We start from the raw sequence: 13,576 nt of genomic DNA, 5'->3' as shown, positions 1-13,576 counted from the left end.
TTTTAAGGTTCCACAAGTTGCAAGGTCAGCACTGCGCTCATGGCTTTACAGAGAAAGTGGAGGGTCTAAAAATGGAACACGGTGCACAGTGCCTGGGAATCGTTACAGCTGAGTACACCAAGGGGATGCTAATGGCAACCTGGTAAAACACATATTGAGTGCATCTATTAGCTCTCCCTGCAGTACCAGGGAGCCAAGGGGAGGGGGACAGGAGAGCAAAGCAGTGGAAAAAGCAGTACTGCCAGACTAAGGCTGTGCATGAAGAGTAGCATGGTAGAGACCCTGTTTAAAGTAGTAATGCGTATGTTCCAATTTGCCACAAAGCTAAAAATTATGCATATATACACAATAAATTAAGCTTTATGAAGAAGATGGTTTCCAGTCCAAAATTAGGCAAAACTGAGCACAGGGTTCTGTGAAGATCTGTGGTGGTTGTCCCCTGCAGCAATTGCTGGGATGTTACTGCCCCAGCTGCAGCCTGTTGTGTTCATGGCAGGTGTTGGGCACTTTGGGATACTTGTACAGGAGTGGAGTTGGTGGCCTTCATTTCTGTCTTGGAACTGTGGAAAAGCCAACTCTTCACTCACTGAAGGAGTCTTGCTTCAGATATAGCACAGTATGAGCAGTGAAGGTGTCCACCTTGTGCACACTTGACTGTTGGTCACCTGGACTTGTGGCAACCCAGGAGCAGATGCCTAATTCCTGATGAGACTCTGGGGAATGTCCAGCTCCACATGCTGAAGCCATTTTGGTATCAGCTGTCTCTGGCTGCTCACTGTCTCAGTACTTCAGCAAGTTGAGACAAAGACATGGAGCAAGTTGGTGAGCTCTAAAAGAGGGGTCTGATCTTGGAGGGGAAACCAATTTCTTCTATATGGTGCAGTGTGAGGTACTGAAACTTTTTAAGACCTTAGATCCATTATCTCTTCTCTCCTGCTTCTGGGTGATTGGTGCTGTTCAGGTGGTCTTGTCTACCAGACAAGGTCATTTGTAAAGGGCTGTCAAAAGTCTGTGATAATGCCTTAACATCCTGTCTGTCTCTGCCTGGCTGTGTGTTTCCCACTGATGGCAGTAGGAAAGCTTTTCCTCCACCTCCAGCCCTTTCATTGCTATAGCCCTTCTCGGATGAGGGGCTTTTTTCCCCCAGCCCTTACCAAAATCCATACAAAGACAGCTTGGGGATTTGATCAGATTTCCCTTCCTCAAGCAACACTGAACATTACTTAGAGGCACACCAGGAGGACTCAACTGCCTGGGCAGTATCAGCTTATGGATCCAAAAGAGCTGACAAGACAGATGGAGACAGATGAGGCTGATGTTGCTGAGGAAAGTTTTCAGTGTCAATGGCATTTGATGCTGTCCACCTGTAGTGGACAGGGGGGTTTCTGCCTTTGGTTCTCTATTGAGTTCTCTTAACACCGCTTTTGCATTCCTCAGGAACTCAAAACTTTCCCAGTTTGTGATATTGAAATGGGTGAGGCAGAAGAATTGACTTTAAATAAGATGTCTGACCACCTGTGTTTTGCTGAAACTGCAAAATGAAAATCTAAAACAAAATAAAACCAAGGCAAATAAATAATCCCTTAATAAGTATTTTATGCCTGCAAAGAGAATAAATATTTTGCATTTTATGATTGATTAATATCTGAGTCCCTTTATTAATTTATACCTCCTAAGTATTAGCTTTATTTTAAAGTTAATACTTTGTGAATTGATTATTCCTATACCTGTAGCTGTATTAGGATATTTTCCTTCTGGATTTTTTCCACTTTAACTTTTCTTAGGCAGGAGCAGCCTGAGGAACTAAATCAGGTTCCAAGAAAGGATAAGTTTCCAGAAACTTTTAAAGCCAGAATAAAATTGTCTTCAGTGATTTGTTGTTTTAAGTATTCCTGACTTCCTTTGTCATGCTGCTTCCTTCCAAATTCTGAATTTTCTCATTCCTCACAGAGTTTGCTGCACGTCTGCTGCATTAATGCCAGTCAGCATTGCCCTCATGGTCCATAATTTTGGCAAAAAGAAAAATTCACTTCACTAGAAACAAAATTAAATTCTTCCTTATAGATAATTAAAACATTCCTAATATCACCTTCCCTAAGGCTATATCCTGAATATGCAGATCAAATGGGAATTCTTGGGATTTTCCCCACATTTCATTTGGAAATATAAGGAGATAAATCACTTTGCTATTCAAAGTTACATTCAGTTTGAGGAACCTAAACTACCTAACTGTAATGTATTTAATCCCATATTGGTTTGCAACAAGTCAGTATTTTCAGGAAGAATGCAGGCATGGGCACACAAACACATGCTGTTTGTGTGTGTGTATCTGTAGGAATAAAATTCTAGGCATATGTAAAAATAAAATGCAAAAAGTAAATAAATATTATTTGTCAACTCTCCTTTAAGAAAGGAGTTTAAGTCAGGTGATCCTTCCAAAAAATAAAAGGTGCTTTGTGGATGAGTTTTTGGGAAATATGTTTACAGAGAGGGGCTGTACCCATGAATGAGGAGGTGTAGGAGCTGTGCAGGGGCAGAAGGAGAAATCTTCCTGGGTGAGAAACAAATCAAAATGAAATAACAGTGTAGGAAAATTGCAGTTTCATTCAGTGAATAATGTAGTTAATTTTGTCTGTGATAATACAGTGTTCATGTGGGTGTCTCTGAACTTTCCTGTTGAGGTTTTCTAGATACACAAGAGGGAGTTGTCACTTGTAGTAAGCTTACAAAACCCCTGCTACTCATCTGAGGGAGTTTTTATTCAAGGAATTGCAGGTTGGGTTTACAGGATCTGTAAGTAATTACAAAACATGGGGTTTATTAATCACAATGTAAAAAAGCCAGAGCCTGCTGTATAGCTTCTGAAAATGGTGGTGTGCCCATAGTGTTGATTTTGGAGGCTTTAAGATTTGCAGGCCACTCTGCATTGTTCTCTTTCCCCATCTTCAAAATCTAAGTTTTTTTTCAGTGCACGAAAGAGCTGTAGTGTCAGGGCTAGGCATAGATTATTAAAGGATAGTGAGCCTTTTGATAGCACAGAAGATAAATACTTGTTAAAATGTTTGATACTTTGAAACAATAGTGTGTTTCAATGTTTTGGTTTGTTCCTTGCCTGTGTCACTGGACTTTGTGTGAACTGTTATTTTGGGAAGTTCTGAGAGCCCCAGAATGCAGGTCCAGGTTGGCAGCGCCGCTGGTGATGCTGCCTTGCTCACTGGGCTGGATTTCCACCCAGGGTGATCTCAGCTCCTTCCAGCTCCCAAATACCCACACATTTCCTTCCTTTGGTGTTGCTGCTGAGGTCAGAGGAGAGAGGGGAGGCTCTGTGAGCAGGGCTGTGCACGTCATGGCAGAGCACAGAGCCTCCTCTGCAGCTTCCTCTGCAGCGCCATGGCCACAGCCAGCTCTGAACATCCTGGCTTTCTGTTCCAGGCTCCTGCACGGGCTGGCCCTGCCCTGTTCCACCTCAGGAACAGCCACTCTGCCAGGCTGGGGACAGAGTTTCTCTGTGCATGCAGTTCCTCTTGTTCCACCAATGACTTCTATTGTATCTACATCTCTATTTCTGAAGGCCACTTACTAATGCTGTCTCAGAGAGGATATAGGCAGGGACGTTGTTTCCTTTTTGTTTCCCTCACTTCCCCCTTTTTTTGTTCTTTCTTTTTGTTTATTTGGGTTTTTTGTGAATTGGCTGGTAGGGTTTTTTTTTTTTTTTTCCCTTCCAAAAGGTTCCTTTCCATTGCTGGGTAAATCTTAAATGTCTTTTTCACAGTGGTAGCCATCATGTTGTCATCACCAGAACCAGAGATAAGAAGTTACACGTGGAAAAAGTCTGCAGGATTGCCTGTCCCTGCAAGGAAAAATTAGGCCATCTGGACAAAAAGAAAAAAAAAAAAAAAGAAAAATTAAAAAAACAAAGGAAAGACCTTAGTTTGATAGGGCCTCTGGGAATGGGCTGTGCTGCCTGCCTGGTTAACAGAGCAGCAAAAAGTTCATTCAAGCATGTGCCAAGCCTCCCACATCCCAAAACTTCCATTTCTCCATCTATATTTTTCCTCCCCCACAGTTCACTTGAGCTCAACAGCCCCTGCATTGGTGCCTCTGTTCTTTGCCAGGAAGTATCCAGCTCTAACCTCTTCTTGAAATCTCTGCCTCTATAAAGCTTTTACTTGCTCCTCAAATCAGGTTTGCAGGTATTGTTCCTCCTTGCTAAAACTTAATTTCCAGTAATAATTTCCAACTTAAAAAAATCATTCTAAGTCAGTACAATTAGCAGAAGTATTTAATTTTCAGATGGGAGATTCTGAAGAGAAAATCTTTTTTTGGTGCTACTATTTAAGTTAGCTCTAGTTTCCCCACAGAAGCTAGTTCAGAGCAGTGGTAGCTCTTGCACTGGGTTGGCTTGTCTTTTGTGAATTTATTGAGTGATACTTGAATGTGCTGCTTTGTCCCCTTTGATTTTTATTTTGATTAGCTTTTTCTTGGAGGAGCACAATAAACCTTTATAGTTACAAGCTAAAATACTGTGGCCTGCTTTATATGTTATTCACAACTGCTTTTTTGAACACACCAGCCTATAATGTTTGCAATAAAAGCTGACATTGAGAGCTCTCCGTGGGCTTTAAATGCATCTATTAAATAAAATACTTAGTAATGAAAGTACCACAGGGGAAAAGTGGTCCTTTCTGTAGAAGGTTCTCTTGGTTTACGTTTGCCAAGGAGAAGGGGAGTGATGTGTGAATTGGAGGGTCTGGGCTCACCCTCACAATGCTCTGTGACCTTCTCCTTGGCTTATGTAGAATAGAGAATATGTTTCTCTTGTAAGAGTATCCTTATAGCCTAGGTGACTGTCACACACATTTAACACAAATACAAGAGTGACCATGTTGTTTTATGAAGAATAATAAAACAGAAAGTTGGGTGTGAAGTGTTTTTTTTAATTATCTCTACATTCAGAGGCCAAGTGCAATCAGTGCTGGAGTGGTTTTCAGGGGTAGCTTTGAACCTGATCCTGGCAAGTGCAGAGAGAGTCAGTTCTAATGCTGGAATATTATCTTCATTCTTGGGGAATATGGCATTATGTTGTCTAATGGTCACACTTTATTCTGCATGCTGTGAAATAATGAGGTCTTGTGTCAGATGAGAAGGTAGATACTGAATCCACATGGAATGTGTTTACTGCCTTTGGTTGTGCTGAACTACCAGGGAGACAAGTGCCTGTAAATGTGCACCCGTTTCCTTGCCACCTTTTCCACATTCTAAACCAAATAAAGCTGTCACAGAAGACTCCAAATACAAAAAAGATTACTTCCTAAAATCATTTATGGCTGCATACTCTGCCTATTTTGCACAAGATGTAGAAAAAGAGATATGTTAAGCCAGTGCTGAGTAATCTAGACAGCCCCTCTGAGGTTTGCTCCAGCAGCCTGAAAGTCCCCTCTCTGTCCCTCTGAGGCAAAGAGCCCTGTGCAAGCAATGACTCCCACAGGCACTTCAGAAGGAGCTGGAAATGAAGAGAGGGAATACTCCCAGTTGAAGCAGTCAATCTTTTTATACTAATTTATAATTGTCCTTTTATTCTCTTTCCTTCTACTTTCCCTGTGCAGCTTTTGGTATTTAGACACCTTTGATCCATCTGTTATTCCATTCTATTTGACTCCTGGAGTCCTATGCCTTTCTGTGAGACTGTCTTTAGTGCTCCCACCTCAGATTCCTTTCAGTCCTCCTGCTTCTTCCTCACTGTACATGCCCACCCTTTTCCTTCCTGATGTGCCTCCTTTTCTCTATGGTCTTGGGCAGCAACTTCTACTGTTGGTTTCTAGGCTTGATCCCTCTGTTTCTTCTTTTCCATCTCAGGTGGGCTGGTGCAAATTTTCAGGTGGGATGTGGGGAGAAAACAATTCAATACAGTGGTGAAATCTTCAGCATGCTGTACAAATATCAGTTTGCAATTTCCACTCTGTATGAAGAATCACTGGAAATTCTGACATAGTGTCATTTTTCTTGTAGATGTGCACTTTAGCAGTAACTGTACATATTTCATGCATCTTGTTGCCTTTCAAAATGTCATGTTGTGTTTAACTGCATTGATAAAAGTTCTGCATCAAATAAATTGCACAGATATTCTGGTCTATTTGACAGCGCAGCCAAGCTTTTCTATATAGTTCAAGTTTGGCTTCCTTATTTTAGTGAGATTGATGTACAAAGAACAATTTTCAAAGGTGAATGCAAAACCTGCAAGAAAATTTTTAGACAGCAAAAACTGCATGTTGGCATGACTGAGCAAATTCAGTGTGGAAGGGAAAATGAGACTGGTGAAAAATTATAATCCTATTAATATATTCCTGAATGTTATTAAGAGGTTCAAGATCAATCCTGAAGGGCAGAATAAGAAGTTGAGCACTTGTGCTGCAACAAGGGAGAATAAAAGAGTGAGGCAAATGTATTTACAGTGGAAGGCCTAGGTAATGAAACAGGATGCAAACAAAAAATGTGTAATCAATGTCCATGGAGGAAGTCAGGCCTAAAGTAGATCATGTCTTTTGAGGCAGTAACTATATAATTTAATGATGCTTCCTAGAAAGCAGATGAGAATCAGTAAAGCATGTTAAATTGCTATCAGCTCCCTACTCCATCTTGTGTGATTCAGTGCATTTGATTTTAAAGGGAAATTGTGCTTCAAAATACGGAAACATATGACTCTGGCTTTCCTTTAAGAACTAAGCATTCAGTTCTAAAGGAGAAGAATATGTTCTCTAGCATGTAGGCTGCCCAGAACTTTATCAGTTCTCTAGCCTTCTTGAGTCTGAACCCTTGGAGTAATTCTATTGTATTGTTTGTGTTTCTTCTTTTTAGGCTTGTAAATACTACAGTTCCCACTGGCATGTTGTGAACTACAAATATGAATCCTATTCAGAAGATTTTCGACACTTACCACAGTAAGAACTCACATAAGTTCCCTTTTTCCATTATTTTTTCCCATTAAGCTTGTGTTATTTGCTAAGCTTTGTCCATATTTGCACTTTCCTTTGTCTTCTAAGCTGTGCTTGTTTTACCGTATTTTTAGTGCCTTGCATTTTTAAAAAGGGGGAAGCAAAGGTCCTTCAGAAAAGTTCCAGACTCTGCAGAATTCACTGGTATCAACAAACTCCATTAGTGCTGATTCAAATCCTTACAAGTGTATTTGCATCTTCAGAGCACAGTTGATACAGGAGAGGTGGCTTTTCCTTTTCCTTAATAATGCATAAATGTCACTCACCTTTCACTGGGATTCATTCTCCTTTTAGTTCATCTGTGGAACAGAGAGTAGGATTTCAGTGCTTTATGGCTGCATTGTACAGCAGAGCTGGGTACACTGATGGTACAAGGCACTGGAGGTGTGCCAGTGTCAGGGCAAGAGGCATTTCTCCTGTGCTTGGAGGCACATGAACATGAAAATCACTGGAAAAGTGCTGGGAGGAGCAGGAACAAGTTCCTTGACTTGAGTGGAAAGAAACGAAGAATCTAGTGCTCATTCCTACATGCATCAGTTTCTACCCATACTCTTGTTTCTGGAAGGTTTGTGTCCTGCCCCTGAGGAAGGTTTTAGAGAGTAGTTACCAAAATCACCAAGAGCCAGAATGAGCTGTTTTACTGCCTCTTTCATGGAGTTTATGTCATTAAAATTAACTGTATGAAAAAGGTTTTTACCTGCACATCAGACAGGAATGCATGAGTGCTCCAAGCTTGGGTTGGATGGAGCCTAGTAATAACTTCATTGCTGCAAGAACTGAAAAAACTCAATTTTATGAGCCTTATGGCCCAGTTAGATGCTGTGTTCAGAAGGTTTTGCACTGCAAACCTTCCTTTAGACCTGCATTTGCTCTTGTAGGTTGGAATTTTTATGAGCAGCGTACGTGGTAGTACAAAAAGCCATTAAGAGCAGTTTTGCTAATTAGAGATTATAAAAACACCCTTTCTTAAATACCCAGCCTGCTGATTGGTTTAGAAAATTAATGTATTTAGTGCTCAAGAGAAATGGTTGTAGCACAGCAGTTTTCCATTTAACCTTAAATGTCTTCACTCTTATGAAATATGCATGGGGCAGATGTGGGTGCATTACTATGCACAAAAGTACATTTTAGCTGATTACATACATCCCCTTCTGCAAAGGATGTTTTAGTGTGGTGCTTAATGGGATTTGCTTTCATGGGTTCATGCTCCAGGGGTACCAGGGGTGTCTTACATCTTACTTTTTCCCCCTGCTAGCACATACATTGTACTGAGGATTATACTGACACCAGATCTTGTGTCTTGTATGTCTTAAGGGAGGTTTGGGTGCCACACTTGTTGATATTTCAGACACAATGTTATAGCAGGGCTCATCTGCATTTCGTTTGCTGGAAACTGCCATGGCTTTAGAGCTTAACATACCTTTAACAGATCTGGTTTGAGATCCACCTCATTTCATATTGTTTCCAGCCTCTTCTACCTTGATTTGCATGTGCATATTACAAAGTTTGATGTTTTAGACTAAACCTTTTCAAGAAAAATAAAGAGACTTGATATGTCCTGGTCATTGTACTGTATCTCACTGTTGATAGTTCTGGATCTTTTTACCGTTTTTACTGGTTTTTGTTCCAGTTGAAGAAACCTGCTGTCATACTTTCAGAAATCTGAACATATTCTTGTATCAACTCCCTTATGGGAAGTCATTGTGCACTGGATGAGTGTTAAGTGTTTAGCTTTACATTGTGGGAAAGGAATATCATTTACAATACCACTTATAACTGTGGCTAAAGTAATTCCCTTCACTGAGGATGTGCTGAACTTCCCTGTGGGCTTTTCCATGCATAAACAAGCATATTGGGTCTCAGCAGCTTTCAGCAGTGCTGAAGGACTGACTTCATGTGCTTGAGGCTGTGCTGGGTCACTCAGTCGTGCAACACCTCGAGGAATGGCTGCATGGTGTAGCAGATTTTTGTCAGAGTTGTTTTTCCTGAATGCTGACCCCTTCTGATTGGAAGCAGCTGCTGTGTGATGCTGAGGGCAGGCAGTGAGTGCTCAGCATGTCCACTGCAGCCCTGCTGTGGTGCCAGGACAGAGCTCAGCGCCGTGTGCATGACAGCATCAAAATATTTAGCAATTGCTTTGGTTTTTCTCTGAGTGTGTTCCTCCTTGGGGGTTTTTCTCAGCTCTTTCTAACCCCTTAAATTCCTCTCTGTGAGCTCTCACTACCTCTTTTACAACATGTTTTATGCTTTGTGCCGGTGTGCTCTTGCTTTTTGAGCAAGTGGATGGGTGGGAAAAGATTAGGGGTTGCTTAGTGTGTGCTGTGCTGACTGCCTGGGGATAGAAAGAGTCATTAGCAAAATTTTTGCTGCTGTTTAGAGGAAACCTGGAATACTTGGTAGATATTTCAGGTCTGGTACCTCTTTTTTTGTAAAAGAATTTTTAACAGCTTCCCTTGGGTGCATTGGAAAAACTGCAATGGTTTTCCATCACAAATATCCTGACTATTAAAACTTTACAGATATCAAAAATGCCAGTAGATTGTAAATGTTGTTTTATTCAACAACATTGATCAGTTTTTTGCAGTAAATAAACTGCAAAACTGGAACAAACCAAAGAGGGAATGAAACACTCTTGTGTTCTCTGTGCACTTGTGATGATATGGGCACTTCATGGGAGCACTGGTTTTGAAATGGAGAAAATGAAAGGAGATAGGTATTGCTCATTACTCTGATCTTCCTTATCTGTAATTTATGTATGAATGAATAAAAATAAAAAAGGTCAAAATTATCTTTTCTTTTTTTTTAATTTTCTTACTCTGGAGAAGTCAGTCTTCCTAATAAATAATCGCTTTTAGCATGAAAACTTTTTTAGGTTTTCATATCATAACTGAAGGTTTTCAAGATGAGGTTTGTAATCTTTAGGAATTTGAAAACAGTGCTGGAATTTTTCAGGGCACTGCAAAATCTATTTTTTCCATTTAAAAATACCCTTGAATTTTTATTGTGTGTATTTGGCTGTTACTTACTGTTTAATTCTGCAATATGAGAAGTACTCTGGGCCTATGTACAGTTATTCATGTGCTTAAAATAAGCAAATGTTAAAGTGCTTTGCTTTTTCATGTTCACTTGTGGGCTTGAGTATACAGTATAAGGAACTTAAATGGCATCACATCAAAAAGACATCTTTTTGTATTGTGAAAAATTGCTTGAAGGCTGTGCTCATCATATTAAACAGAAAAATAAATCTTGAAATCATGAAGTGATATAGAAGCTTTAAGATGAAAGCTGTAATGGTCCTGGTTATGAAATCTATTGAAGAGCTCAGTCTCCTTCCTTTGCCAGCCTTGAATGGAATCTCTCTTTGGAAATTGTTTGGGGTTTGTTGCCTGTTGTGGTGGAAGAGCTGCAAAGAGACCAAAAATTGGTATTTTATCATTTGTATAGAACTGTTACAGCTTCAGAGTCTTGGGGAAAAAAAGATACATGCGGCTTAGGAAAAAAGTATTTTAAAAATGTCCTGGTTTTTAAGGAGACAATAGGATCAGAGCAAAAGGTGTACTAACATTGCAGTGAAGGCTCATTATGGTTACCTCCCTGAAATAGCAGGTACGTTATTTGTTTTTAATAAATAAATAAATAAATGCATTTTTCTCCCCTGCCAGAAGTGAATGTAGACCAGAGAAACTGCCATCACATTCCTTTGAAATCGATCATGAAGATGTGGATAAGGATGAAGTATGTATTCTGATTTTGGCATAGATTGGGTTTTTTTCCACTGGGGAAGTTATTTATTACTTTAATATCAAATAAAGAATGATAATGGAGGGTCATTATCTCCTATAAAATATTTCATGCTTTAAATAGCTCTGAAGTTAGTGGAACAGCTTTGTCTAATGTTATCCCATGTATGGGAGGGCTATTAATGATGTCTTATTTCAAAAGGAATGAAAAGGTGATTATTTGTTATCAAGCAGATATTCACACATTACAGTTTTTTGTCTTGGAATTCAGAAAACAAGTCTGCAATTTTGACCTTGTCTGCCCTATAGGACACAACATCCCACTCATCATCTAAAGGTGGTGGTGGTGGAGGAGGAGGAGGATTAGCAGCAGGAGTTTACAAGTCTGGATGGCTTTATAAAGGGAATTTCAACAGCACTGTCAACAATAGCATTACTGTTCGGGTAAGGAAACAGCATTATTCTTTCTTTATTCCATTTGCATTTATTTTCCCCACAGAGGCACACTTTTTTGCCATTATCACTTAGCTGTTTATATCTCAGGGTTGATTACATTGTTTATATCTCAGGTTTGATTACATTGCTTTAAATGATAATAAAGTAATAATTCTTTTGTCTGCAGACTAGTGATTGAAATGCAGTCAGGAGTTACCTGTTATTTAAACCCTGTGAATAAAGTATCAGTGAAAATAATTTGCAGTACAACAATTTTCATGCTTTTTCTTTCCCACCACTGCAGTCATTCAAAAAGCGCTACTTCCAGCTGACCCAGTTGTCGGATAACTCGTATATTATGAATTTTTATAAAGATGAAAAAATATCAAAGGAGCCAAAGGGTTGTATTTTTTTGGATTCTTGTACGGGAGTTGTACAGGTAAGTTCCAGTTTATTTCATTGTTGGATTTTGGGTGTAGGATGCATTTAAAAAGGAAAGTGGAAGAACATGTTCATTAGCAGAATAATGGTCTCATTAGCAGTTTCAGGAAATGAAAGCACCAATGGTTTTGCTTTTTAATTTGCTGCAGACTGACAAGTTACAAAAAAGCACAGCTGAATTATGGTGGCAGACCATGCACACACTTTGTCCATGGCGAACATGAGAAAAAAATATTGTGAAATATCTGGGAGGGGTTTCACTGAAATTATCTTCTGAGATGTCAGATTTTACCTCATGCTTACTAAGAGCATGCTTGCTTGTTGTGGGGTAAAGAGATCCAGGTTACAAAGCGCTGCCTGTTGGGCAAGTGTGAAATTAATCTTGTATCCTGAGCCTCCTTGAAGGTCATCATTTTGGAGATGATAGAAAGTCTTAATGGCATCAGGTAGGACAGAACCTTATTGTTTGTTATCCAGAAATGTCTAAATCAATCTTTTTTTTTCTTATTGTTACCCTTAGGCTATGTTCTTAGCTTTTTTTCTCCCATCTTGTTCTTCCTTTCCTCTCATTCTAATAATATATTTCTCTTTTTTCTTTTGTTTCATTCTAAACCAAGATGTTACCTTGAATGGTATGTGACTATTGACTGATCTAGCCCAATGTGTCAGTGAATAAGGAGAAATACCTTTTATTTAATCCATACTTTACAACTTAACCAGTAAAGAGTAGTAACAGTGCTGGGCAGGCTGATTTGAGGATTGCTTTGAAAGAAACCTTTCAGGTAACACAAGGGAAGGCCCCTGATAAACAAGAAGTTTTCTTGATTGTGATGTCCCTCCTTTACCTCTAAACCCCTTTGGAGCAAGAAAAGTGATCATTTCCCAGTGATTCACCTGGGAACAAGTATTTGCTGGCAGTCCCCCGCTCTGTGGGAAGTGACCATTGTCCCAGTGCTGTTCAGAAGGGTGTTTGTTTGTCCAGACAGGGGTGGGAGAGGATGGAGGTAAGAATGTAGGACAGTGATGTTTGCCAGTGTCAGTCCATTGGCTTGAGAGACCCTCACAGGTAGCCTGGAAGTGTAGCAGAAGCCATGGAGGAGATTCTTAGAGAGAAATCCTGCTGAGAAATTGCTGCTTTCTCCTGCCTGCAGCAGGGGCTTTCTTGTAAGCTGGGTCTCAGCCAGAGTCCAGCCCTGTAGGGTCTTAAATGTGTTATGCACATATTTAATTCTGCCCCAGAGGGTGCCCTTTCTGCTGTGCTGTTTCTCATGACACTCCAGGAAGATGTCTTGGTTGCAAGATTTCTGCCCTTTTTGACTAACTTCTGACAAAAAAACCCCTCAATAAACCTTTGAAATCCTCGTCCCACTGAACCTTTGATGGCTGCTTTCTAAATCTACAGCATTCCTCCAGATTCTCCCACACTGGTTGAACATGGGTTCTCCTCTTGCCTGCCCCCAAATACAAGTTTCTGTGATAGGTTTTGGTTGACATTTACCATGGGACTCTCAAATTTGAGCTAGCTTCACTAGCAAAAGGTTAGAAACTTAGCCAAGGGTGTACTAGGGTGAATACCATCAGCTGGCCAAGTCTGTGATGGACTTGGAATCATAGGGCAGAAAAACAAAACCTGGCTTAGAGTTGCCATAAACAGGGAGACCGGAGAATGTGGAGAAAGAGTTGAGTAAAACTGAATTTTTAGTGAAAAAATGTGAGATGTACATTGTGATTTAATGAGTTTTAATACTACTATAAATTGTTTTAAGTCTCTGTGAATGACTTGGAGCTCTTGTTTGATTGAGATAGAATATCAAAATTGTAGCAAATATCCCAGAGAAATCATCTCCAGATAAAATACAAAATGCTTCCAAAACAATCCGTTAGTTTGGAAGAATGACCCTGCAGGCATTAGACTTAGCCTGATGTTTCATTTATAGCTCATTCATAGTCTCTTCTTTGAATTTTGTA

General features: G+C 39.9%; 1 protein-coding gene across 14 annotated transcripts in view; it reads left to right on the top strand.

Annotated features, from left to right (window-relative positions):
- Nucleotides 1–13,576, top strand: part of DOCK10 (dedicator of cytokinesis 10) — a 145,271-nt gene that overhangs the window by 67,020 nt on the left and 64,675 nt on the right. For all 14 annotated transcript variants that reach the window (XM_077183865.1, XM_077183864.1, XM_077183868.1 and 11 more), the window contains exons 4-7: nucleotides 6,856–6,938; nucleotides 10,655–10,727; nucleotides 11,042–11,176; nucleotides 11,472–11,606. In XM_077183865.1, coding sequence (XP_077039980.1) covers nucleotides 6,856–6,938; nucleotides 10,655–10,727; nucleotides 11,042–11,176; nucleotides 11,472–11,606 — 426 coding nt within the window. The remainder of the gene's footprint in view (nucleotides 1–6,855; nucleotides 6,939–10,654; nucleotides 10,728–11,041; nucleotides 11,177–11,471; nucleotides 11,607–13,576) is intronic.

Source organism: Agelaius phoeniceus, chromosome 10 (assembly GCF_051311805.1).
Source record: "Agelaius phoeniceus isolate bAgePho1 chromosome 10, bAgePho1.hap1, whole genome shotgun sequence".
NCBI classification, from domain to species: Eukaryota; Metazoa; Chordata; class Aves; order Passeriformes; family Icteridae; genus Agelaius; species Agelaius phoeniceus.
This window is presented reverse-complemented; position numbering and strand designations above follow the sequence as displayed.